This window comes from Anomaloglossus baeobatrachus, chromosome 3 (assembly GCF_048569485.1).
Source record: "Anomaloglossus baeobatrachus isolate aAnoBae1 chromosome 3, aAnoBae1.hap1, whole genome shotgun sequence".
In the NCBI taxonomy this organism is placed as follows: domain Eukaryota; kingdom Metazoa; phylum Chordata; class Amphibia; order Anura; family Aromobatidae; genus Anomaloglossus; species Anomaloglossus baeobatrachus.
Genome location: NC_134355.1, coordinates 383,812,446 through 383,840,402, shown reverse-complemented (window position 1 = coordinate 383,840,402; position 27,957 = coordinate 383,812,446). Strand labels below are relative to the sequence as shown.

The 27,957-nt window shown below is 41.1% G+C and overlaps 1 protein-coding gene across 3 annotated transcripts in view; it reads left to right on the top strand.

The window, feature by feature from the left end:
- Window positions 1-27,957, top strand: part of SENP6 (SUMO specific peptidase 6) — a 213,981-nt gene that overhangs the window by 3,490 nt on the left and 182,534 nt on the right. For all 3 annotated transcript variants that reach the window (XM_075340189.1, XM_075340188.1, XM_075340190.1), the window contains exon 2: window positions 23,942-24,035. In XM_075340189.1, coding sequence (XP_075196304.1) covers window positions 23,942-24,035 — 94 coding nt within the window. The remainder of the gene's footprint in view (window positions 1-23,941; window positions 24,036-27,957) is intronic.

Here is a 27,957-nt window from a genome sequence, read left to right as displayed (position 1 = left end):
AGAGCATCATGAAGACGAAGGAACACAACAGGCAGGTCCGTGATACTGTTCTGGAGACGTTTAAAGCCGGATTTAGTTGCAAAAAGATTTCCAAAACTTTAAATATCCCAAGGAGCACTGTGTAAGTGATCATACCGTGTTTCCCCGAAAGTAGGACCCCCCCGAAAGTAAGGCAGGGTGGGGGTTTCGGGGGGGTCCGCCAATGTAGGGCACCCCCCGATTGTAAGGCAGGGTAGCGGGGGTGCCCGGGGAATGTAAGGCCGCCTATGGGTGGTGGTCGCGGCGTAATGTATACCTCCTCCGGTGAATGGCCCCCGCAATCTCGCCGGCCTGCGGCGCGTCCCGGGTCAACGCTCTTCCTGCTTGATGCTGATTGGCCGATCAGCCTGTTCGTCACAGGCTCCCTGCTGGCCATCAGCTCGAGCTGTGATTGGCCAGTCAGCCGGCTCGCAGCTGATTGGCCCTCAGCTCGAGCTGCGATTGGCCAGTCAGCCGGCTCGCAGCTGATTGGCCCTCAGCTCGAGCTGCGATTGGCCAGTCAGCCGGCTCGCAGCTGATTGGCCCTCAGCTCGAGCTGCGATTGGCCAGTCAGCCGGCTCGCAGCTGATTGGCCCTCAGCTCGAGCTGCGATTGGCCAGTCAGCCGGCTCGCAGCTGATTGGCCGAAATCAGCCGCGACGTCACCGCCTGCAGGCTCGCTCCGATTTCGGTAAGTTCCGAAACTCTGTGTGTGTGTGTGTGTGTGTGTGTGTGTGTGTGTGTGTGTGTGTGTGTGTGTGTGTACGGTATGTGTATGGGTGCCGTATGGGGCTGTATGTGTCAGTGTGTGTGTGTGTGTGTGTGTACGGTACCGGTACGATATGTGTGTGGGTGCCGTGTGGGGCTGTACCGGTACCGTATGTGTCAGTGTGTGTGGTGGCAGAGTGGGGGGCAGAACCACTGTATGGGGAGGCTGCAGGGGGGAGGATGGGGTGGATGCCGGATCTCAAACAATGGGGAGGCTGCAGGGGGGAGGTATGTCATTTTTTTTCCAATGTAAGGCCTCCCCCGAAAGTAAGGCAGGGTGGGACTTTTGGGGGTAAATTTAATGTAAGACAGGGCCTTACTTTCGGGGAAACACGGTATTAAAATGGAAGGAGTATCATACCACTGCAAATCTACCAAGACCCGACCATCCCTCAAAAATTTCATCTCAAAGAAGAAGACTGACCAGAGATGCAGCCAAGAGGCCCATGATCACTCTGGATGAACTGCAGAGATCTACAGCTGAGGTGTGAGAGTCTGTCCATAGGACAACAGTCAGTCATACACTGCACAAATCTGGCCTTTATGGAAGAGTGGCAAGGAGAAAGCCATTTCTCAAAGATATCCATAAAAAGTGTTGTTTAAAGTTTGCCACAAGCCGCCTGGGAGACACCAAACATGTGGAAGAAGGTGCTCTGCACAGATGAAACTAAAATCAAATTTTTTTGGTACAATGCCAAACGATATGTTTGGCGTAAAAGCAACACAGCTCATCACCCTGAACACACCATCCCTACTGTCAAACATGGTGGTGGCAGCATCATGGTTTGGGCCTGCTTTTCTTCAGCAGGGACAGGGATGATGGTTAAAATTGATGGGAAGATGGATGGAGCCAAATACAGGGCCAGTCTTGAAGAAAACCTGTTGGTGTCTGCAAAAGACCTGAGACTGGGACGGAGATTTGTCTTTCAACAAGACAATGATCCCAAACATAAAGCAAAATCTACAATGGAATGGTTCACAAATAAACGTATCCAGGTGTTAGAATGGTCAAGTCAAAGTCCAGACCTAAATCTAATCGAGAATCTGTGGAAAGAGCTGAAAACTGCTGTTCACAAACGCTCTCCATCCAACCTCACTCAGCTCGAGCTATTTGCAAAGGAAGAATGGGCAAGAATTTTAGTTTCTCGATGTGCAAAACTGATAGAGACATACCCCAAGCTACTTACAGCTGTAATCGCAGCAAAAGGTGGCGCTACAAAGTATTAACTTACAGGGGTCGAATAATATTGCACGCCCCAATTTTCAGTTTATTTTTTTTATAAAAGTTGAAAATAAGCAATACATTTCGTTAAACTTCACAATTGTCCCACTTGTTGATTCTTCACCAGAACATTAACATTTTTATCTTTATGTTTGAAGCCTGAAATGTGGGAAAAGGTTGAAAAATTCAAAGGAGCAGAATACTTTTGAAAGGCACTGTATGTATGTATGTATGTATGTATGTATGTATGTATGTATGTATGTATGTATGTATGTGTGTGTATTCAGCCACGCATAGTGTGGGATATTTTCTCTCTTTCTCTCTTCCCCTTTTTCTCTCTCTTTCTCTTTCTCTTTTTCTCTTTCTCTTTCTCTTTCTCTTTCTCTTTCTCTTTCTCTTTCTCTTTTTCTCTCTCTTTTTCTCTCTCTTTTTCTCCCTCTTTTTCTCTCTCTCTCTCTTTCCCTTTCTCTCTTTCCCTTTCTCTCTCTCTTTCCCTTTCTCTCTCTCTTTCCCTTTCTCTCTCTCTCTCTCTCTCTCTCTCTCTCTCTCTCTCTCTCTCTCTCTCTCTCTTTCTTTCTCTTTCCCTTTCTCTCTCTCTCTTTCCCTTTCTCTCTCTCTCTCTTTCCCTTTCTCTCTCTCTCTCTCTCTTTCCCTTTCTCTCTCTCTCTCTCTCTCTCTCTCTCTTTCCCTTTCTCTCTCTCTCTCTCTCTCTTTCCCTTTCTCTCTCTCTCTCTCTTTCCCTTTCTCTCTCTCTCTCTCTCTCTTTCCCTTTCTCTCTCTTTCCCTTTCTCTCTCTCTCTCTCTCTCTCTCTTTCCCTTTTCTCTCTCTCTCTCTCTCTCTTTCCCTTTCTCTCTCTCTCTCTCTTTCCCTTTCTCTCTCTCTTTCCCTTTCTCTCTCTCTTTCCCTTTCTCTCTCTCTCTCTCTCTCTCTCTTTCCCTTTCTCTCTCTCTTTCCCTTTCTCTCTCTCTCTTTCTCTCTCTCTCTCTCTCTTTCGTATGGCAATAGTCGGCTACGGAGGAGAGAGGGAAAGAGAGAGAAAGTGCCCCAGCAGCTGAGGTCCGCTCACACGATCGGACCTAAGTCGCAGGGATACTCGCATGACACTTGGCTCTGCTGTTCTGCCAGCATGAGCCAAGTGTCATGCGAGGGGATCGCAGTAATCCCCGTGTGGTCCCAGCTTAATATACGGTACGTACACACACACACACACACACACACACACACACACACACACACACACACACACACATATACACACACACACACTGTTCAATACATGTATACAGGTGTATGTGTGATATATATTCTCAGTCATGTGCAGTGTGTGATATGGAGCATGTACTCCTGTGTGTGTATATACAGTCATATGAAAAAGTTTGGGCAATCCCTATTAATGTGAACCTTTTTTCTTTATAACAATTTGGGTTTTTGCAGCAGCTATTTCAGTTTCATATATCTAATAACTGATGGACTGAGTAATATTTCTAGATTGAAATGAGGTTTATTGTACTAACAGAAAATGTGCAATCTGCATTTAAACAAAATTTGATAGGTGCATAAGTATGGGCACCTCAACATAAAAGTGACATTAATATTTTGTAGATCCTCCTTTTGCAAAAATAACAGCCTTTAGTCACTTCCTGTAGCTTTTAATGAGTTCCTGGATCCTGGATGAAGGTATATTTGACCATTCCTTTTTACAAAACAATTCCAGTTCAGTTAAGTTTGATGGTCGCCGAGCATGGACAGCACGCTTTAAATCATCCCACAGATTTTCAATGATATTCAGGTCTGGGGACTGGGATGGCCATTCCAGAACATTGTAATTGTTCCTTTGCATGAATGGCTGAGTAGATTTGGAGCCGTGTTTTGGATCATTGTCTTGCTGAAATATCCATCCCCTGCGTAGCTTCAACTTCGTCACTGATTCTTGCACATTATTGTCAAGAATCTGCTGATACTGAGTTGAATCTATGCGACCCTCAACTTTAACAAGATTCCCGGTGCCGGCATTGGCCACCCACCCCAAAGCATGATGGAACCTCCACCAAATTTTACTGTGGGTAGCAAGTGCTTTTCTTGGAATGCCGTGTTTTTGCCTCCATGCATAACGCCTTTATGTATGACCAAACAAATCAATCTTTGTTTCATCAGTCCACAGGACCTTCTTCCAAAATGTAACTGGTTTGTCCAAATGTGCTTTTGCATACCTCAGGCGACTCTGTTTGTGGCGTGCTTGCAGAAACTGCTTCTTTCGCATCAGTCTCCCATACAGCTTCTCCTTGTGCAAAGTGCGCTGTATTGTTGACCGATGCACATTGACACCATCTGCAGCAAGATGATACTGCAGGTCTTTGGAGGTGGTCTGTGGATTGTCCTTGACTGTTCTCACCATTCTTCTTCTCTGCCTTTCTGATATTTTTCTTGGCCTGCCACTTCTGGGCTTAACAAGAACTGTACCTGTGTTCTTCCATTTCCTTACTATGTTCCTCACAGTGGAAACTGACAGTTTAAATCTCTGTGACAACTTTTTGTATCCTTCCCCGGAACAACTATGTTGAATAATCTTTGTTTTCAGATCATTTGAGAGTTGTTTTGAGGAGCCCATGATGCCACTCTTCATAGGAGATTCAAATAGGAGAACAACTTGCAAGTGGCCACCTTAAATACCTTTTCTCATGATTGGATACACCTGCCTATGAAGTTCAAAGCTCAATGAGGTTACAAAACCAATTTAGTGCTTCAGTAAGTCAGTAAAAAGTAGTTAGGAGTGTTCAAATCAAGAAATTGATAAGGGTGCCCATACTTATGCACCTGTCAAATTTTGTTTAAATGCAGATTGCACATTTTCTGTTAGTACAATAAACCTCATTTCAATCCAGAAACATTACTCAGTCCATCAGTTATTAGATATATGAAACTGAAATAGCTGTTGCAAAAACCCAAATTGTTCTAAAGAAAAAAGATTCACATTAATAGGGGTGCCCAAACTTTTTCATATGACTGTATACAGTTTGTGTATGTATGTGTGTGTGTGTGTGTGTGTGTGTGTATGTATATATATATATATATATATATATATATATATATATATATATATATATATATATATATATATATATATATATATATATATATATGTATATGTATGTATATGTGTATAGTGTGTGATTATATAGTATGTACACCCATGTATGTAAAGTGTATAGAGGTGTATGTGTGATATATATATTTTCACAGTCATGTACAGTGTGTGATGTAGAGTATGTACACCCATGTGTATATACAGCTCTGGCAAAAATTAAGAGACCACTGCACAGTTTTATAAAAATCAGCTTCTCTACATGTCTGACAGCCATTCCATTCCAGTGTCAGTTGAATTCCAACCAGAGAACACCTTAGGCTGCTTTCACACATCCGGTTTTTGCAGTGAGGCTCAATCCGGCTCTAAAAGCTATGCAACGGATGCGGCGAAATAAATGGATCCGTTGCATAAGTCTTCTCATGCGGCCCGTCCGTTTTTTGATGGATGCGGCTTGATACTGAGCATGCGCAGTGTAAAAAAAAACGCATCCGGTGGCTGGATGTGGTTTTTGGCCCAGGACGCCGCATCCGGCGTCCATAGGCTTGCATTGTAGCGATGCGTTTTTTTTGCCGCACGAAAAAACGTGCCAGGCAACGTTCCATCTGGCCGCCGCATGGGCTAAATATGCCGCATCCGGCAAAAACCGGACGCAACACAAGGTCATGCGGCACAATACGGCGCTAATGCAAGTCTATGCAGGAAAGCGCCGTATTGTGTCGCTCAGCAAGAACCGGATGTGTGAAAGCAGCCTTAGGCTATGTGCGCACGTTGCGTAATTACATGCAGTTACGCTGCGCTTTGTAGCGCAGCGTAACTGCATGCGTCCTGCGTCCCCTGCATAATCTATGAAGATTATGCAGGAGCCGTGCGCACGTGGCGTATTAGAGCGCAGCGCTTTGGCTTCTGCCTGAAGCGCTGCGTTCAAGAAGTGACATGTCACTTCTTCCGTGCGCTTTGCCGGCAGCTCCTGCTCTGTCTATGGCAGGAGCTGCAGTCAGAGCGCATGGAATCGGCTTTTTTTTTTCGCTACGGACATTTTCTGCAGCGATTTGAAGCGCACGTGTGCTCTTCAGATTGCTGCAGAAATTTCTGCAGTGACAGTACGCAACGTGCGCACATAGCCTTATTTTACTTAATGTACTTCTAATTCGGTGGTCACCTGAACCAAATCTTATTTAACGAGTAAAAGTATAAAAAAAACACTGCTGTGGTCTTCACAATCCTCTTGCAATAGGAGAACCTGGATGGCAAAACAAGTGCTAGTAATATCCCAAAAGTAATAGGAATGAAAAAATAACATCTAACCCTGACAAATGAGTTGAAAAGAGAAGTCTTGAGTGAGGAAAAGGACTCAATTTTGGCTTTACTAGCAGAGGGATACAGTGAGCATCATGTTGCCTCCATCCTTAAAATTTCTAAGACGGCAGCTTTATTACAAGGTCAGGCAGCAGACATTGGGGACAACAAAGCTACAGACCGGCAGAGGGCGAAAGCGACTCTCCACTGACCGCGATGGCCGTCATCTTATTCGGATGTCACTCAGTAACCGCAGGATAACATCAAGTGATATACAAAAGGAATGGCAAATGGCAGCTGGGGTGAAGTACACGGCAAGAACAGTTCGTAACAGGTTCCTAGAGGCAGGGCTCAATTCATGTAACGCTAGAAAAAGCCTTTCATCAATGAAAAGCAAAGGAGAGTCAGGCTGAAGTTTGGCAAAAACTATAAGGATTGGACCATAGAGGACTGGAGTAAGGTAATCTTCTCTGATGAGTCTAATTTTCAGCTTTGCCCAACACCTGGTCATCGGTTAGACGGAAACCTGAAGAGGCGTACAAGCCACAATGTCTTGCATCCACTGTGAAATTTGGAGGAGAATCGGTGATGATCTTGGGATAGCAAGGCTGGAATTGTGCAGATTAAGCTTTTCGAAGGATGTATATATCAAGCCGCATACAAGATTATTTACTTAAAAACAGTTGCTTCCTTCTGCTCAGGCAATGTTCCCCAACTCTTAGGACTGTTTTTTTTCCCGAACGACAATGCGCCATGCCACACAGCTAGGTCAATCAATGTGTGGAGTAAGGACCACCATATCAAAACCCTGTCATGGCCAGCCCAATCTCCAGACCTGAACCCCATTGAAAACCTCTGGAATGTAATCAAAAGGAAGATGGATAGTTACAAGTCATCAAACAAAGAAAAACTGCTTACATTTTTTCACCAGGAGTAGCATAAGGTCACTCAAAGGCAATGTGAAAGACTGGTGGAAAGTGTCCCAAGACGCATGAAAGCTGTGATTAAAAATCATGGTTATTCCACAAAATCTTGATTTCTGAACTCTTCCTGAGATAAAACATTAGTATTGTTGTTCTTAAATGATTATAAACTTGTTTTCTTTGCATTATTTGAGGTCTGAAAGCAATGCAATTTTTTTGTTATTTTGACCATCTCTCATTTTCAGAAAATAAATATACATTTATTGCTTGGAAATTCAGAGACATGTTATCAGTAGTTTATAGAATAAAACATTTTACTCAAAAATATATCTATAAAGAGAAAAATCAGAAAAACTGACAATTTTGCAGTGGTCTCTTAATTTTTGCCAGAGCTGTGCGTATACTGTATACTATAATAAATTTTATATATCTATATATATAATATATATAATATATATATATATATATATTACAGTACAGACCAAGTGTTTGGACACACCTTCTCATTCAAAGAGTTTTCTTTATTTTCATAACTCTGAAAATGGTAGAACTATGAATGAAAACATGTGGAGTGGAATGAAATACTTAAAGTGTGAAACAACTGAAAATATGTCTTATATTCTAGGTTCTTCAAAGTAGCCACGTTTTGCTTTGATTACTGCTTTGCACACTCTTGGCATTCTCTTGATGAGCTTCATGAGGTAGTCACCGGAAATGGTTTTCCAACAGTCTTGAAGGAGTTCCCAGAAATGCTTAACACTTGTTGGCCCTTTTGCCTTAACTCTGCGGTCCAGCTCACCCCAAACCATCTCGATTGGGTTCAGGTCTGGTGACTGTGGAGAGCAGGTCATCTGGCGTAGCACCCCATCACTCTCCTTCTTAGTCAAATAGCCCTTACACAGCCTGGAGGTGTGTTTGGGGTCATTGTCCTGTTGAAAAATAAATGATGGTCCAACTAAACGCAAACCGGATGGAATAGCACGCCGCTTCAAGATGCTGTGGTAGCCATGCTGGTTCTGTATGCCTTCAATTTTGAATAAATCCCCAACAGTGTCACTAGCAAAGCACCCCCACACCATCACACCTCCTCCTCCATGCTTCACGGTGGGAACCAGCCATGTAGAGTCCATCCGTTCACCTTTTCTACAAAGACACGGTGGTTGGATCCAAAGATCTCAAATTTGGACTCATCAGATCAAAGCACTGATCTAATGTCCATTCCTTGTGTTCTTTAGCCCAAACAAGTCTCTTCTGCTTGTTGCCTGTCCTTAGCAGTGGTTTCCTAGCAGCTATTTTACCATGAAGGCCTGTTACACAAGGGCTCCTTTTAACAGTTGTTCTAGAGATGAGGTGTGTCCAAACTTTTGGTCTGTACTAATATATATACACACACACACACACACACACACATATATATATATATATATATATATATATATATATATATATATATATATATATATATATATATATATATGTATGTGTATATATATATATATATGTATGTATATGTACAGTGTATAGAGGTTGTATGTGTGATATATAGTACGTACACCCCCATGCATATATATGTACAGTGTATACAGGTGCATGTGTGATATATAGTATGTGCACCCATGTATAAGTATAGTGTGAAGTGTATAGGTGATAGTATGTACACGTATGTGTGTGTAAAATATATACTACACACTGTGTATACAGGTATACGTGTGAAATTTATATTCAGTCATGCATAGTGTGGGATATAGAGTATGTACACCTGTGCGTATCTTTCGCTGTGTGTCTACGTATGTATGTGTGTGTGTATATATGAATATATAGTATGTATAGATATAGATTTATATCTATAGTGTATACAGTGTATGTGTATATATAGTTTGTACACCCATGTACAGTATATATAATGTATAGTGTAAACTGTATGTGACATATAGTATGTATCCCTATGTATCTATATGTATAGTGTATAGAAGTGTATACGTGATCTATAGTATGTACAGTACACAGGTGTATGTGTGATATATATTCAGTCACGTATAGTGTGTGATATAGTATGTACACCCATGTGTGTATGTACAGTGTTTACAGGTGAATGTGTGATATAAAGTATGTAAGCTTATGTATATATGTATAGTGTTAAGTGTATGTGATATATAGTATGTACACATATGTATGTACAAGTGCTTCTCAATCAATTAGAATATCATCAAAAAGTTAATTTTGTTTTAGTAATTCAGTACAATAAGGGAAACACATACTGTATATCATCTAGAGTCTTTACACACAGAGTGATCTACTGTATGTCAAGTGTTTAGTTCTGTTAATGATGATCATGGCTTACAGTCAATGAAAACCCCAAATCTGGGCCAAGGACAAAAAGAACTGGACAAAGAACTGGACTGTTGATCAGTAGTCTCAGGTGTTGTTTTCAGTTGAGAGTAAATTTTGCATTTCATTTGGAAATCGCGGTCCCAGAGTCTGGAGAATGAGTGGAGAGGCCACAATCCAAGCTGCTTGAGGTCTAGTGTGAAGTTTCCACAATCAGTGATGGTTTGGGGAGCCATGTCATCTGCTGGTGTAGCTCCACTGTGTTTTATCAACACCAAAGTCAGCACAGCCATCTACCAGGACATTTTAGAGCACTTCATGCTTCCGTCTGCCGACAAGATTTTTGGAGATGGAAATGTCATTTTCCAGCAGGACTTGGCACCTGTCCACACTGCCAAAAGTACCAATACCTGGTTTAATAACCACAGTATCGCTGTGCTTGATTGGCCAGCAAACTCGCCTGACCTAAACCCCATAGAAAATCTATAGGGTATTGTCAAGAGGAAGATGAGACATCAGACCCAACAATACAGACGAGCTGAAGGCAGCTATCAAAGCAACCTGGGCTTCCATAACACCTCAGCAGTGCCACAGGCTGGTCGCCTCCATGCCACGCCGCATTGATGCAGTAATTCATGCAAAAAGAGCCTCGATCAAGTAATGAGTGCATTTACTGTACAGACTTTTCAGTGGGCCAACATTTCTGAGTTTAAAATATTTTTTTCAGTTGATCTTTTATATAATAATCTAATTTTCTGAGATAATGACTTTTGGGTTTTCATTGGATGTAAGCCATAATTATCAACATTAACAAAAATAAACACTTGAAATAGATCACTTTCAAACGTTGATCAATGTAGATTACATTATTTCTGAAAAAAATCAAGTGATCATAGATTCTTCTCTAATTTTGATTCCCAGTGTATAGTATGTATACCTATGTATGTATATATGTAGTATGTGTGACATATTATATATGCACACCTTTTTTTGTGTGTGTGTGTGTGTGTGTGTATACATATACAGTGCCTTGCGAAAGTAATCGGTTCCTTTGAATTTTTCAACCTTTTCCCACATTTCAGGCTTCAAACATAAAGATAAAAAATGTTAATGTTATGGTGAAGAATCAACAAGTGGCACACAATTGTGAAGTTGAACGACATTTTTTGCTACTTTTAAAAAAAATAATCTGAAAATTGGGGCGTGCAGTATTATTCATCCACTTTAAGTTTAATATTTTGTAGCGCCACCTTTTGCTGCGATTACAGCTGCAAGTCGCTTGGGGTATGTCTCTATCAGTTTTGCACATCGAGAGACTGAAATTCTTCCCCGTTCTTCCTTTGCAAACATCTCTAGCTGAGTGAGGTTGGATGGAGAGCGTTTGTGAACAGCAGTTTTCAGCTCTTTCCACAGATTCTCGATTTGGATTCAGCTCTGGACTTTGACTTGGCCATTCTAACACACGGATATGGTTATTTGTGAACCATTCCATTGTAGATTTTATTTTATGTTTGGGATCATTGTCTTGTTGGAAGACAAATCTCCGTCCCAGTCTCAGGTCTTTTGCAGAGTCCAACAGGTTTTCTTCAAGAATGGTCCTGTATTTGGCTCCATCCATCTTCCCATCAATTTTAACCATCTTTTTGGTTTCATCTGAGCAGAGCACCTTCTTCCACATGGTTGGTTTGTCTCCCAGGCGGCTTGTGGCAAACTTTAAACAACACTTTTTATGGCTATCTTTGAGAAATGGCTTCCTTCTTGCCACTGTTCCATAAAGGCAGATTTGTGCAGTGTACGACTGATTGTTGTCCTATGGACAGATTCTCCCACCTCAGCTGTAGATCTCTGCAGTTCATCCAGAGTGATCATGGGCCTATTGGCTGCATCTCTGGTTAGCCTTCTCTTTGCTTGACATGAAATTTTTGAGGGACGGCCGGGTCTTGCTAGATTTGCAGTGGTATGATACTCCTTCCATTTCAATATGATCGCTTGCACAGTGCTCCTTTTGGATGTTTAAAGTTTTGGAAATCTTTTTGTAACCAAATTCGGATATATATATATACATATATAATATAATATAATATAATATATATATATATATATATATATATATATATATATATATATATATATATATATATATATATAATATATATAGGAATCTGCACCGTCATATTTACAATCACGAAATTTTGCACAGTCGCCTCATGTGACCCAGGGAGCGTTGTAGACTGTTTTGACAGAAAAATTTAACCCCGTGCTTTACAGTTAGTCTAAAATCCTGCTGCCATTAAACTGAATGGAGGTGGGAGTTATAGGTTATTAATAGCAACTGTCAGTGGTTGCTATAGGAACAAAATAAACTGTTAGTTGAAGCTTATGCGTGAGGTTATGATGCCGGTGGAGAGATGGACAGAGACAGATGGGGAAAGAGACAGACAGACAGACCGGGCAAAGTGACAGACCGACACACACATAGAGACAGACATAGAGATGGAGACCGATAGACTGATACAAATACAGACAGAGATAGAAATAGTCAAACACAGACAGACAAGGAAAGAGACAGACAGCGACACCTATACAGAGACTGGGAGAGAGACAGTTACAATCCCGGGTACTACAATTAGTGTGTGTATATATGTATGTATGTATGTATGTATGTATGTATGTATGTACCAGGGCTGTGGAGTCGGTAAGCCAGAACTTGCTCTCAAAGAAATAGAAAAATTCAACCGTTCATCATTACTTATTAGGTTATGTGCCCACGTGTGTGCGCTCTGCACAGAAGCGTAAAGTCACTGAATGTCCGCTTCAGAGCGCAGCTAAAAAGCTCCGTTCTGAAACTTTGGTGACTGCAGAATTTATGGATGCTGCCTCTCCCTATAGACAGAATGGAGACAGCATGCAAAGCGCACGAAAGAAGTGACATGTTGCTTTTTAGAACGCAGCGATTTGGCAGCATGCAAATCGCTGCGTTCTAAAACGCAACGTGGGCATGGATTATGCACAATCTTCTTAGATTGTGCAGGGGACGCAGGACGCATGCAGTTACGCTGCAGTGCAATACACAGCATAACTGCATGCAAATACGCAACGTGGGCACATAGCCTTACACAAGACCATTATTGTGTAATAAGTAATGACCATTAAATAAGTATTTGATACAATTGAAAAATAGAATTTATTTGGTGCAGAAACCATTGTTTGCAATTACAGAGGTCAGGTGTTTCCTGTAATTCTTGATGACGTTTGCACACACTGCAGCAGGGATTTTGATGCATTACTCCAAACAGATCTTCTCCATATCTTACAGGTTTTGGGTCTGTTGCTGGGCAACATTGAATTTCAGCTCTCTCCAAAGATCTTCTATTGGGTTCAGGTCTGGAAATTGCCTAGGCCACTCCAGGACCTTGAAATGCTTCTTATGGAGCAATTCCCCCTTTCTGTGTGCTTCGGATTGTTGTCATGCTGGAAGGCTCAGCCACGATCCATCTTCAATGCTTTGACTAATGCGGGCATCACACGTACGATATATCGGGCGATATGTCGGTGAGGTCATGTCATAAGTGACGCACATTCGGCATCGTTTGATATATCGTAGCGTGTGACGGCTAGGAGCGACGGTAAATGAGCAAAAATACTCACCTTATCGTCAGGGCTGTGGAGTCGGAGTCGTGGAGTCGGAGTCGGAGTCGGAGCTCATTTTGGTGGAGTCGGAGTCGGTATAAAATGCACCGACTCCGACTCCTAAAATATATAATAAATTGGGGACAGTCGTGCAATGCAGAATGTGCTGAATATTTTACTAAATAATAACATTTAGTATAATGCTTATATTTAAGTGATAAATTTATTGTAGTACAATGTGAACATCAGACATTTAATTGTTTTTATGATACAATAATCAAGATAATTGGATAGAACATAAAATATTTATTGGAATACAACTTTAGAACACAAAAAACTAATAAATTGTAAATATGTTATATATATATATATATATATATATATATATATATAGTGTATATACACACACAAGATATATATGTAATCAACTGTATATTACATAGTGTATTACATATTTACAATTTATTACAGTTTTTTGTGTTCTGAAGTTGTATTCCAATAAATATATTTTATGTTCTATCCAAATATCTTGATTATTGTATCATAAAAATTATTAAATGTCTGATGTTCACATACACACATTCATGTACTACAATAAATTTTTCACCTAACTATAAGCAATATATGTAGGAGTCTGAGTCTGAGTCTGAGTCTGAGTCTGAGTCTGAGTCTGAGTCTGAGTCTGAGTCTGAGTCTGAGTCTGAGTCTGAGTCTGAGCAAGAGAATTTGAGGAGTCGGAGTCGAAGGTTTGGCTTACCGACTCCACAGCCCTGCTTATCGTTACTCGTTGACACGTCACTCATTTTCAAAAAGTCGATTCTTCTTCTCTGTGCCTGTTGTTCATCGTTTCCCGGGCAGCACACATTGCTCCGTGTGACACCCCGGGAACGACAAACACAGCTCACCTGCGTCCTGCCCGCAATGCGGAAGGAAGGAGGTGGGCGGGATGTTTACATCCCGCTCATCTCCGCCCCACCTCTGCTATTGGCCGGCCGCTGTGTGACGTCGCTGTGACGCCGAATGTCCCTCGCCCTCCAGGAAGAGGATGTTAGCCGCCTACAGCGAGGTCATCCGGGAGGTAAGTGCGTGTGACGGGGTTAACGACTTTTTGCGCCACGGGCACTAATTGCCTGTGACTCACAAATTACGGGGGCGGGTACGATTGCACGATAGATCGTCCCGTGTGATGCCCGCATTAGGGAAGGAGGTTGTTGACCAAAATCTCGTGATTCATAACCCCATCCTCCCTTCAATTTAGTGCAGTTGCCTTGTCCTCTTTGCAGAAAAGCACACCCCAAAGTGTGATGTTTCCACCCTCATGTTTCACGGTGTGGATGGTGTACTTGGGGTTGTACTCATTCTTCGCCTTCCTCCAAGCACAAGTGGAATTGATACCAAAAAGTTCTATTTTCGTCTCATCTGGCCACATGAACTTTTCCCATGCCTCCTCTGGATGATCCAGATGGTCATTGGCGAAGTTCAAATGGGCCCGGACTTGTGTTGGTGTGAGCAGGGTGACCTTGCGTGCCATGCAGGATTTTAATCCGTGACTGCTTAGTGTGTTACTAATGGTAATCTTTAACACTGCAGTCCCACCTCTCTTCAGGTCATTGACCAGGCCCTCCCTTGTAGTTCTGGACACATTCCTGACCTTTCTCAGAGTCCTCTTTACCCCACGAATCAAGATCTTTCATGGAGTCGAGACTAAATAAGACTAACAGTCATCTTGTGTTTCTTCTACAGTGGTACCTTGCTTAACGAGAACAATCCGTTCTTGAACTGTGCTTGTTAATCAAGGTACTCGTTCAGCAATAGGAAATCATTGCAATGCTGACGATCCGTTCCACAACTTCTAAAATGTCCCATCCTGGTCCCCTATTCTATCATTCCATACATGCACACTCACAAGCACACACGCACATATTATATGCTCACCTTACCTTCTGTTCCATCGCCGGTCTGCTGGGACTTGCTGTTCTCTGGTACGGGGCCAGGCTGTGTAACGCGTTACCATAACGACGAGGCAGGAAGTTTCCGGCCAGAGCGCTGACGTCAAAGGCAGAGCCGCTTGCCTCTGATTGGCCAGCGCTCTGCCTTTCATTAGCGATGACAGGAAGTTCCTTCCTCGTCGCTATGGATGCAGATACACAGCGTGGACTGGAGCGGCGCACTACAGCACCCAGGAGTCCGGCGATGATACGAAAGGTAAACATATTATGTTATATTATATGCTCACCTTACCTTCCGTTCCATCGCAGGCCTCCTGGGTCTTGTAGTTCGCCACGAGGACGTCGCGATGTACCCGGGAACTACAAGAACCATGAGACCGGCGGTGGAACGGAAGGTAAGGTGAGCATAATACTGTATGTGTGTGCGTGTTTGTGCGTACATGTGTGTGTTTGTGTGGACTGCAAGAGCGGGTCAGAGTGTGGTGGATGGACGAAACCGGAAGTGTGAGCGGTGAGAATTTCGCTCGGCCAGCAAAGCTTTCTCGTAAAGCGGGTTACAAATTTACAGAAAGCTTTGCTTGTATTTCGAAAATCTCGTTAAGTGGGTTACTCGTTAAGCGAGGTACCACTGTATTTTCTAATAATTGCACCATCAGCTGTTGCCTTCTCACCAAGTTACTTGCCTATTGTCCTGTAGCCCGTCCCAGCTTTGTGCAGGTCTACAACTTTGTCCTTAGCTCTTTGGCCTTGGCCGTGGTGGAGAGGTTGGAGTGTGATTGATTATGTGGACAGGTGTATTTTATACAGGTAACAAGAGTAGGAGGGATTCTTAAAGAAAAATAACAGGCCTGTGAGAGCCAGAATTCCTTCTGGTTAGTAGGTAATCAATCACTTATGCAATAAAATGCAAATTATTTAAAAGAATGCAACGTGATTTTCTGGATTTTTTTTTTTGTTGTCAAATTTAAAGTGTACCTACAATAAAAATTACAGACCTCTCCATTCTTTATAGGTGGGAAAAACTTGCAAAATCAGTAGTTAATCAAATACATATCTTCCTTGCTGTATATATAGTGTGAGGTGTATATGTAATGTATAGTATGTGCACCTATGTATATATGTAAAGTGTTTAGAGGTGTATGTGTGATATATATTTACAGTAATGTACAGCATGTGATGACATGTACACGTGTTTGTGTGTGTGTAATAAATATATAGATGTGTGTGTGTGTGTGTGTGTGGGTGCATGTGTGTATATATATGTATGTGTATGTGTATATATATATATATATATATATATATATATATATATATATATATATATATATATATATATTTAATGTAATAAAAAAAATCTGGGATATATAGTATGATAGCATGTCCACTTGGTGTGTATGTGTGATATACCATGCACAGATATTTACAGTGTAGATGTATAATGTACAGCTGTGTATAATTTATATGTATAATGTGTAGAGTTATGTGATATTTATAATAATGTATAGTGTATGTATTTAATATTTGTGCACAGCATATAGAGGTTTATGACATCGTATACTCGGCTATGTACCTATATAGTGTATTTGTGATATATAATGTGCAGAAATACTTGCAGGGCCTTGCAAGGGTATTCATACCCCGTGAACTTTTTCACATTACACCCACAAACTTAAATGAATTTTATTGGGATTTTAAGCGATACACCAACAGAAAGTAGTAAGTATATGGGAAGTGTAAAGGAAATGATACAACATACAGTGCTGACCAAAAGTATTGGCACCCCTGCAATTCTGTCAGATAATACTCAGTTTCTTCTTGAAAATGATTGCAATCACAAATTCTTTGGTATTATTATCTTCATTTAATTTTTCTTCAATGAAAAAAAATAAAAAAAATTGTCATAAAGCCAAATTGGATATAATTCCACACCAAACATAAAAAAGGGGGTGGACAAAAGTATTGGCACTGTTTGAAAAATCATGTGATTCTGCTCTAATTTGTGTAATTAACAGCACCTGTAACTTACCTGTGGCACCTAACAGGTGTTGGCAATAACTAAATCACACTTGCAGCCAGTTGACATGGATTAAAGTTGACTCAACCTCTGTCCTATGTCCTTGTGTGTACCACATTGAGCATGGAGAAAAGAAAGAAGACCAAAGAACTGTCTGAGGACTTGAGAATCCAAAGTGTAAGGAAGCATGAGCGATCTCAAGGCTACAAGTCCATCTCCAAAGACTTGAAAGTTCCTATGTCTACGGTGCGCAGTGTCATCCTTGAAGTTTAAAGCCCATGGCACTGTGGCTAACCTCCCTAGATGTGGAAGGAAAAGAAAAATTGACGAGAGATTTCAACGCAAGATTGTGCGGATGGTGGATAAAGAACCTTGACTAACATCCAAACAAGTTCAAGCTGCCCTGCAGTCCGAGGGTACAACAGTGTCAACCCGTACTATCCGTCGGCGTCTGAATGAAAAGGGAGTGTATGATAGGATACCCAGGAAGACCCCACTTCTTACCCCGAGACATAAAAAAGCCAGGCTGGAGTTTGCAAAAATTACCTGAGAGAGCCTAAAACGTTTTGGAAGAATGTTTTCTGGTCAGATGAGACAAAAGTAGAGATTTTTGGGAAAAGCCATCAACATAGAGTTTACAGTAAAAAAAAGGGGCATTCAAAGAAAAGAACATAGTCCCTACAGTCAAACATGGCGGAGGTTCCCTGATGTTTTGGGGTTGCTATGCTGCCTCTGGCACTGGACTGCTTGACCGTGTGCATGGCATTATGAAGTCTGAAGCAACAACAACAAGTTTTGCAGCATAATGTAGGGACCAGTGTGAGAAAGCTGGGTCTTCCTCAGAGGTTATGGGTCTTCCAGCAGGATAATGACCCAAAACACACTTCAAAAAGCACTAGAAAATGGTTTGAGAGAAAGTACTGGAGACTACTAAAGTGGCCAGCAATGAGTCCAGACCTGAATCCCATAGAACACCTGTGGAGAGATCTCAAAATGGCAGTTTGGAGAAGGCACCCTTCAAATCTCAGGGACCTGGAGCAGTTTGCCAAAGAAGAATGGTCTAAAATTCCAGCAGAGCATTGTAAGAAACTCATTGATGGTTACCGGTTGTTTGCAGTTATTTTTGCTAAAGGTTGTGCAACCAAGTATTAGGCTAAGGGTGCTAATACTTTTGTCTGGCCAATTTTTGGCGTTTTGTGTGAAATTATCAATGATTTGATTTTTTGTTACATTCTCTTTTGTGTTTTTTCATTGCAAGCAAAATAAATGAAGATAATAATACCAAAGAATTTGTGATTGCAATCATTTTCAAGAAGAAACTGAGTATTATCTGACAGAATTGCAGGGGTGCCAATACTTTTGGCCAGCACTGTAGTTTACTAAATATTTCAAATTCTAAATCTGAAAATTGTAATGTGCCTTTTGTATTAGCCCCCCTGAGTCCATACTCTGTAGGACCTCGCTGCAATTACTGCTCTAAGTCTTGTGGGATATCAGCTTTGTTCTTGTCAAGGCTGGAATTTTTGCCCGTTCCTCTATGCACACTTGCTGCAGCTCATTGAGATTGGATGGAAAACGTCTGTGAACAGCAATTTTCAAGTCTTGCCATAGATGCTTCTGGTCTTCGGACTTATTGGACATCAAGACAAAGTGAGCTGTCAGCCGCACCTCTGACTTCCTCTCTGAAGGAGGGAGCGTGAAGCCAGCACTAATTGGTTGCAGGGCTCATATGACCTAACAATCTCACGCAAGCCGCAGTACAGATTGCTTAAGGACTGTGGGTGGTAAAATTAAGTCCTAGCGGTCATATTGTTAATCTCCCCCGGCTGCAGCTGCTTTGATTGGCACACATCTCAGCTGATTTATAGAGCTGACATGTGTGCCTGCCAGGCACGAGCGCAATCGTTATCCACCCCTGCCTTTTAACCCCTTAAATGGTGCTGTCAATAAGTGATGGCGCCATTATAACCGCGATCGCATTGAAACTTTACTTACAGGCCGATACCGGAAGTCACATGGCGTGATCACGTGGATCCGGTGGTTTTCATGGTAGCACAGGGTCATGTGATGACTCCTGTGCTCACATGACTAAGGTCCTGTAAACAAACAGCCGAGTACTGGCTGTTTTCAAAAGTTTTTATTGGTCTCTGAAAGTGAGCAAGTTGTAACAAAAGCTTGTGCATTTTGTGTATGTAATGATAATAATAAAGCATTAGAAGTAACCATATCAATTAACAAGTTGTGTGTGGGGGGTGGAGTGAGGAAGATTGGGGGACAAGGAAAGTATTAGGGAAAGAGAGGAATTTATTGGGGGTAATAGAGGAACAAGGGAGGTAAGATGTGGTGGGAAGAGAAGCGTTGGAGGAGAACCATCTTGTACAAAATTATGAAACAAATTTGGCTATATCAGTAATAGTTTAGTAATCACTCACAGTAATTGCAAACAGAAAAGAGTTCATAAGTGTAAAAAAACAAAAATGAAAAAAACTAACTTTTAATGGGAGAGAAGAGGGGGAAGGAAATTAGAAACGGGAGAAAACAGAAGGGAAAGGGAAGGTGATTCCTCATTTGTAACGTCGAAGACCAAAGACCTGTTAGAGGAGAGTTGAGTGAATTTATATCAATAAATCAGGAATACATGAGGTAATTAACCTTGGTTGCTAAAAGACCTCCAAGTGCTCCATCTTTTATAATAGGAGTGGAAGAGGTTTTATATATGACATGTGTTTTTTCGTAATCGTGATGAGTTGATACTGAGAGGATAACGTCAGATATCGTTGGAACATTTCCGGTTTTCCAGTTGGCCAAGATCAGTTGTTTAGTGGTAAGGAATATATGAATCATTATTGGTTTATGTAATAGATTTATATCTTCGAGGTCTAAAGATAATAGAGCCGTTTGTGGAGAGATTACTAATTTAGATTTGGTAATACGTGATATCAAATTGGTTACTTCCTTCCAGATTGTTCTTATTTTTGGACATTCCCACATAATATGGCGCAAGGTACCTCTTTCATTGCAGTCTCGCCAGCACAGATCAAAGTGTTTTGTGTCCAATTTACTTGATCTCAGCGGCGTATAATGCCATTTTGTCAAAATCTTATAAAAAGATTTCATGTAGAGTTGCTGAAAGAGTAGAAGAGTATGTCGCTTTGGGGCTAGATCGCCAATTGTCGCCAATAAAACTTTTCTTAAGATCCTTCTCTCATTTCAGCATAAAACTAGTATTGTGTAATTTAGTATCATTTATGGCATCATAGATGTGCTTCGTACTCCAGATTGACTTGCTGTCAAAATCGCAAAGCAGTAGACTTAGAATTTCTGGAAGGGAATTTTTGTAGATGAGTAGTTTGTGGAGAGTTCCTCTGATGGACAGGAATTGTTTAAATTCCGAATCTACTATTTCACATTTAATTTTTTAGGTTAAAAAATGGAATAGTACTGGCTGTTAAGAGATGATCATTTCTCCTGGACTGAGCAATGCTGCTCTGATCGGGATAAATGACTGAGCGATTAGACTGTTGATCGTTATAGTCCCCTAGAGGACCTAGTAAAATTAAAAAAAAAAATTAAAAGAAAGTTTAGAAAAATAAAAAAAAAAATAAAACCTAAAAGTTCAAATCACCCCTCTTTCACTCCATTGAAAATTAAAGGGTTAAAAAAATAAAAAATATACACACATTTGGTATCGCTGCATCCAGAAATGCCCGATCTATCAAAATATAAAATCAATAAATCTGATTGATAAATGGCGTAGCTGCAAAAAATCCAAAGGCCAAAATTAAGTTTTGTTTTTTTTTTTTAGTCGCCACAAATTTTGCGCAAAATGCAATAACAGGTGATCAAAACATAGCATCTGCGCAAAAATGGTACCGTTAAAAACATCAGCTCGAGACGCAAAACCTAAGCAGTCACTGAGCCATAGATCCCGAAAAATGAGAACGCTACACGTCGCGGAAATTAGCGCAAAACGTGCGCCACTTTTTTTGGCAAAACGTCTGATTTTTTTATTTTTTAACCCTTTAGATAAAAGTAAACTTAATCATGTTTGGTGTCTACGAACTCCTATTGACCTGAGGCATCACACTCACACATCTGTTTTACCATACAGTGAATATGGTGAATAAAATATCCCAAAAACAATATTGCTATCGCACTTCTTTTTGCAATTTTTCTGCATTTGGAATTTTTTTGCCATTTTCCAGTACACTATATGGTAAAACCTATGGTTTCATTTAAAAGTACAGCTCGTTCCGCAAAAAATGAGCCCTCACATGACCATATTGACTGAAAAATAAAAAAGTTGCGTCTCTCAGAAAAAGAATGGCAAAAAAACCAAAACGGAAAGCGAAAAATCGGCCGGTCGTGAAGGGGTTAATACTGTCATCCACCGCCGCCTTCTCCAGGATTCAGCGCCATTCTGCTCCTCTTCTGAGTGACATCACTTCCCTTCAGACTCTATGGGTCACACTGTCCATGACCAAGTAGTGGTTTTTACCATGTAAGGCTGTGGAGCATCAGATCGAGGCTCCACAGCCTTATATTCTAAGGGCTCATGGAGATGACAGTTTTTTTTTGGTTTTTTTTTTAAGTCTGAGTGTGATCCGACCAAACGTCAGATCACACTTGAGATAATGTTATACAGCAAGGCAGTGCACATTTCTGATTTTTTTTTGTTTTGTTTTCCCCCCCCCCTTCCCCCTCAAACCACTCGGTCCTAGGGGGAAAAAAAAAAATAAAAATTCCAGCATGCTCACTTTGTCACTGTGATGGCAATTAGCCAGTCTATGGGTCTGTGATAAACACAAACCACATTCGGATGACATTTTCTCGGACTGACAGAACGGAGAAGATGGAGGAATGTGTATGTGTGTACATATATGTATGTATGTATGTATGTATGTATGTATGTATGTATGTATATATATATATATATATATATATATATATATATATATATATATATATATATATATATATATATATATATATATATATATATATATATTATATATATATATAATTTTTTTTTTTTTTATTTTTTTTTTAATGCTTCACTTTTGAGAAAAGGATGGAGAAAATACAGTTGTGTGACCCTAGCCCCCTAAAAGGACTTCCGGCTCATGCATAAATTGAGCCGGATAGTCTGAGTAGCGGTGACGTCACTGAGAAGAGGAGCAGAACAGTACCTGATTCTGGAGAAGGAAGCAGTAGGTACAGTAAGTATATTAATAAATTCACACACTACTACATGCACATATTTGCAGATTTATTTAAAATAATCTTCATGGGATGTCTTCTTTTAATATTTAAGATAGTACAAGTGAGGTTTTGTCTTTCTTACAAGAATATCTGTGTGCAGAATTATTAAGCAACTATTTGAAAATTGAAAATAAACCATGCAGATGGAAAAATTTACATCTGTTAAAGAGGACCATCCACAAGGATTTTCCTATGTAAGCTAAAGCCAGTGCTATACTGGCTATGTCATGCTGATTCTCTACATACCTATAGTTGTGAAATCGGGTTTATAGTTTGTGAAATACACTGTTATTTGACAGCAGTTACAGAATATCTAATAGATGGGTCAGGTTTTGTTAGTTATTTCCGCCCCTGTCTACCTGCCTGTCCTTCTTCCCCTGTCTCTTTTTAATACTGGGGGAGGAAGGACGAAGGAGGAAGGATGGCTGGAGGAAAGACAGGCAGGCAGGCAGACAGGGGTGGGAATATCTAGCAAATCCCGACCCATGTATTAGATATTCCGTTGCACCTCTCATCAAATAACAGTGCATTTCCCAAACTTCACTTGCCTATATTTGAGAAAGTATACATCTGATCTCACTAAAGGTATAGTTAGACTCAGCATGATAGCAGTATAGCACTGGCTTTGCTTATAAAGGAAAATCCTGGTAGTTGGTCCTCTAAGTCAGGTGCTGAAGCGACCGTGTCACTATTCTATCACGTTTCAGGTCTTTACTGAATGACTAAGAAGTGGGGGGCTATGATGCTGCGATGGAGCATTGTCCCACATAAGTCATATATTTTTGCCTTCTAAACTGGCTGTAGGTTTGGAACTTTATTTTGAGTCCATCTTCAACCAGAAAAGGTCCAACTGTCTTTTCTTTAATAATACCAGCCCATAGAAGTACCACACCTCCATTTTGCTGGCGTCTGATTCCAACCATGGGCCCATCCATCTCATCCATTAATGTTCATTCTCATAAAACGTTTGAAAACTTTGACTTTAGATGTTGGTCAAGTCTTGATGTTTCAACCTCTGTGTCTTGTTCAGTGGTGGTTGGGTTTCAGCCTTTCTTACCTTGGTAACTCGCGTCTCTGAACAGCTTGTACTTCTAGACACTCCAGGGAGGTTGCAGTTCTGGAATATGACAGTACGGGAAGGATCATTGCCATCCAGTGTAGATTTATCATTGTCACCCAAATTGAGTCTAGAGACATATAAGTGTTTCTGGTCCTAGTGGCCAGGTAGAGATAGATGGCAGCTAGGTAAGATATCTGATGACGATAAGCAATAAAATGTTATCTAATATTGAAATCTGCAATGTTATCACTCCTTACATGATTTTCTTTGCTTCATTTGGCATGTGATCGGGGTGTAATAGAGCTTCAGTCTCTCAGAAGTGATCCTCTGAACAATTTGATCTATTTGTGCTGTTTCTGACATGGATTTTCTCTGTTTTGTTGTAGCTTTGGACAGAACACAATCCAAGAAGGATGCAGGTTTTCGAAACAACTGGAGTTTTGCAAATGCGAAAGAAAGTGACGATATTGTTGAAAAAGAGTAAGTACAATCCTGTGGATTATTGGAAGGGATAAGAATCTTCTAGTTTTTACTTCTTGTTGCCAGTATACTGCTGTCCCTTTATCTGATACTAACATGCAAATATTTATTAAGAGTCTTCCAGAATTGTAATGTTTGGCCCTATCTTTAGGGTAAGTAATCATTATTAAATTGCTGTATGTCCAACTCTTAGCACACTCACCATTCAGCTATCAGCAGGTCCCATTTTGGTAGAAGTAAAGGGTGAGCTGCAGTACTCCCAAAATATTGCCAATATGCAGTGTACAAAGCCGTATACTGTATACTTGAGGCTGCAGCAGTACCAAATACCTGATCGTAGGGGTTACTTAGCGAATCTGACATTGATACTGTATATTATAAGGATAGGACATAAATATCAAAAACCTGGACAACCCTTTTACTATAACACTACTGTCACGGACCAGGTGGGTCACTCAGCCGTCCCTCTGCTCGGTCATGGACCTGTCAATAACTGTGATGAAATCGCACCTGGCAGCCCTACTGTGACATCCGGAATATGTCGGAATCACGCAATACGACCTCGTCACTTCCGCCAACACGCAATGTTACGTAAGGTCCGCTTGGCCTAGTGTAAGGGCCGTTTCAGATCAGCGGTATTCTGCCGCACTCGCAGATCCGGCATAAGGGCAGTACAGTACTTTACAGTTCACTGGCATGCTCCGGGCACATAGGGTCATGTGACCGGAGCATGTGACAGCATGTGACCGGGGCTTGCTGCACTGTCTGTGAACTGCAAAGTACTGTACTGCCCTTGTGCCGGATCTGCGAGTGTGGCAGAATACCGCTGATCTGAAACGGCCCTAACACTGGCACCTCATGTTCCTGCAGGCACAGGAAGGAACGGGGAGGGGGATAAGAGAAGGCCGCGCAACCTCCAGCGTAGCACTCGGCTCTCCCACAACCCTGACAGGCCCACAGAAACTTTTCACTAGTCCCAGTGAAACAATATTTTGCCGGTCCAGTACAGAAGACTGCCACCAGTTCCTCGTTAGATATAGGCCTGGTCTGTTAGAAGTATTATAGTGGGCCAGAAACCAACCAAGGTAGCGTGTAATGTTAAACTGAGGTCACGGACATGGGGATCAAGATAAAAGCAACCGCAAAAGGTTAAATTTTATATTTAATCCCCTTAACAGCACATTAGATAGTACACTATATACAAGATGAGATATAAAGCTATTTTTCAGAAGTACAGTTACAGATAGGTTATGGTTGCAAACAGATGGATCAGTTATTTTTGTTCCTTTTGACTAGGCCTGGTGTTGGCTGGCACAGGGGAGGCGCTGTGGAGCCACCGGTTTTCCTGGGACTCTTCCCACGTGTGACCTCTCAGAGAAGAACCCTCACAAAATGTCCGCTCTGATTGTTATGAACCTAAGTCCCTTCCATGTCCCATCCCACCTTGTGACCTATGACTGGGCTGGAATTGGCTGGGCCTTTTAGTTTCCAGAAATTTATGAATTTGCAGTTATCTCCATATTTCCGCCCCTGAGTGTCCCACACGGCAGATATGACCATGATATTTCTAGTTATCATGTGATCATGTGATATCCATAGTTATGAAACATGATAGGTCTGTGGGCTTTCCTTGGAGAGTTATTAATTTTGAGCTGATTTGCAAGTTGCACTATTAATAGAATATATGTGTAACATGCGTCTCATCATCGTGAAACCAGAGATATACCTTCCCTATATGTGGAAGCGAATCGCTCCCTAATATTATAACTCTTACGCAGGAGCCTCAAAGTCTATGATTCCTATTTTGAAGCTGGTTAAAAAACGTATAGATGCCCACCCATCTCCCTGGCTGAATACTCTTGACAGCAGGGTAGCTGCTCTGGATTCCTTAGTCTTGGTTGGATTTGTCACCTGGCCATTTGGTGACCAGATCTGGGAAATTCCTTACTGCAGGTCAGGGGGTGTGTAAATGAACAGTGACAGCTGACTGACATATGAATGTCATATTCCTCATCATTTTCCTCACAACAACTGCCTGTAGTATGATTGATTGATTGTTTTCTACAGTACGTCTTAAGACTTTCCATTTTTAAAGCGGACCTTTCACTAAATTTATCATGTTCAACTGGACACACGATGTAATTTTGGCTACAGAGCAGAATAAAATGTTTTTGTTTATTTTTTTTACTTTTTCATTTCGCCTTTCTGTTGTTAGGGATATTAGCAATCAAAGTATCTAGCAACTACAGTGCTGGCCAAAAGTATTGGCACCCCTAAAATTCTGTCAGATAATACTCAGTTTATTCTTGAAAATGATTGCAATCACAAATTCTTTGGTATTATTATCTTCATTTAATTTGTCTTCAATGAAAAAAAATAAAAAAAAATGTCATAAAGCCAAATTCGATATAATTCCACATCAAACATAAAAAAGGGGGTGGACAAAAGTATGGGCACTGTTTGAAAAATCATGTGATGCTTCTCTAATTTGTGTAATTAACAGCACCTGTAACTTACCTGTGGCACCTAACAGGTGTTGGCAATAACTAAATCACACTTGCAGCCAGTTGATATGGATTAAAGTTGACTCAACCTCTGTCCTGTGTCCTTGTGTGTACCACATTGAGCATGGAGAAAAGAAAGAAGACCAAAGAACTGTCTGAGGACTTGAGAATCCAAATTGTGAGGAAGCATGAGCAATCTCAAGGCTACATGTCCATCTCCAAAGACCTGAAAGTTCCTGTGTCTACGGTGCGCAGTGTCATCAAGAAGTTTAAAGCCCATGGCACTGTGGCTAACCTCCCTAGATGTGGAAGGAAAAGAAAAATTGACGAGAGATTTCAACGCAAGATTGTGCGGATGGTGGGTAAAGAACCTTGACTAACATCCAAACAAGTTCAAGCTGCCCTGCAGTCCAAGGGTACAACAGTGTCAACCCGTACTATCCATCGGCGTCTGAATGAAAAGGGACAGTATGGTAGGATACCCAGGAAGACCCCACTTCTTACCCCGAGACATAAAAAAGCCAGGCTGGAGTTTGCAAAAATTACCTGAGAGAGCCTAAAACGTTTTGGAAGAATGTTCTCTGGTCAGATGAGACAAAAGTAGAGATTTTTGGGAAAAGCCATCAACATAGAGTTTACAGGAAAAATAAGAGGCATTCAAAGAAAAGAACATGGTCCCTACAGTCAAACATGGCTGAGGTTCCCTGATGTTTTGGGGTTGCTTTGCTGCCTCTGGCACTGGACTGCTTAACCGTGTGCATGGCATTATGAAGTCTGAAGACTACCAACAAATTTTGCAGCATAATGTAGGGCCCAGTGTGAGAAAGCTGGGTCTTCCTCAGAGGTCATGGGTCTTCCAGCAGGACAATATCCCAAAACACACTTCAAAAAGCACTAGAAAATGGTTTGAGAGAAAGTACTGGAGACTACTAAAGTGGCCAGCAATGAGGCCAGACCTGAATCCCATAGAACACCTGTGGAGAGATCTCAAAATAGCAGTTTGGAGAAGGCACCCTTCAAATCTCAGGGACCTGGAGCAGTTTGCCAAAGAAGAATGGCTAAAGGTTGTGTAACAAAGTATTAGGCTAAGGGTACCAATACTTTTGTCTGGCCCATTTTTGGAGTTTTGTGTGAAATGATCAATGATTTGATTTTTGTTTCATTCTCTTTTGTGTTTTTTCATTGCAAGCAAAATAAATGAAGATAATAATACCAAAGAATTTGTAATTGCAATCATTTTCAAGAATGAACTGAGTATTATCTGACAGAATTGCAGGGGTGCCATTACTTTTGGCCAGCACTGTAATGTGTTATATTTTGTAAGTCAATGTTACTGTAATCAGATTTTCACTGAGGGCGTGTACTTCGTCTCCCTGTATGATGTTTCCCAATCATAAGCAGGCAACAACACACAAGAG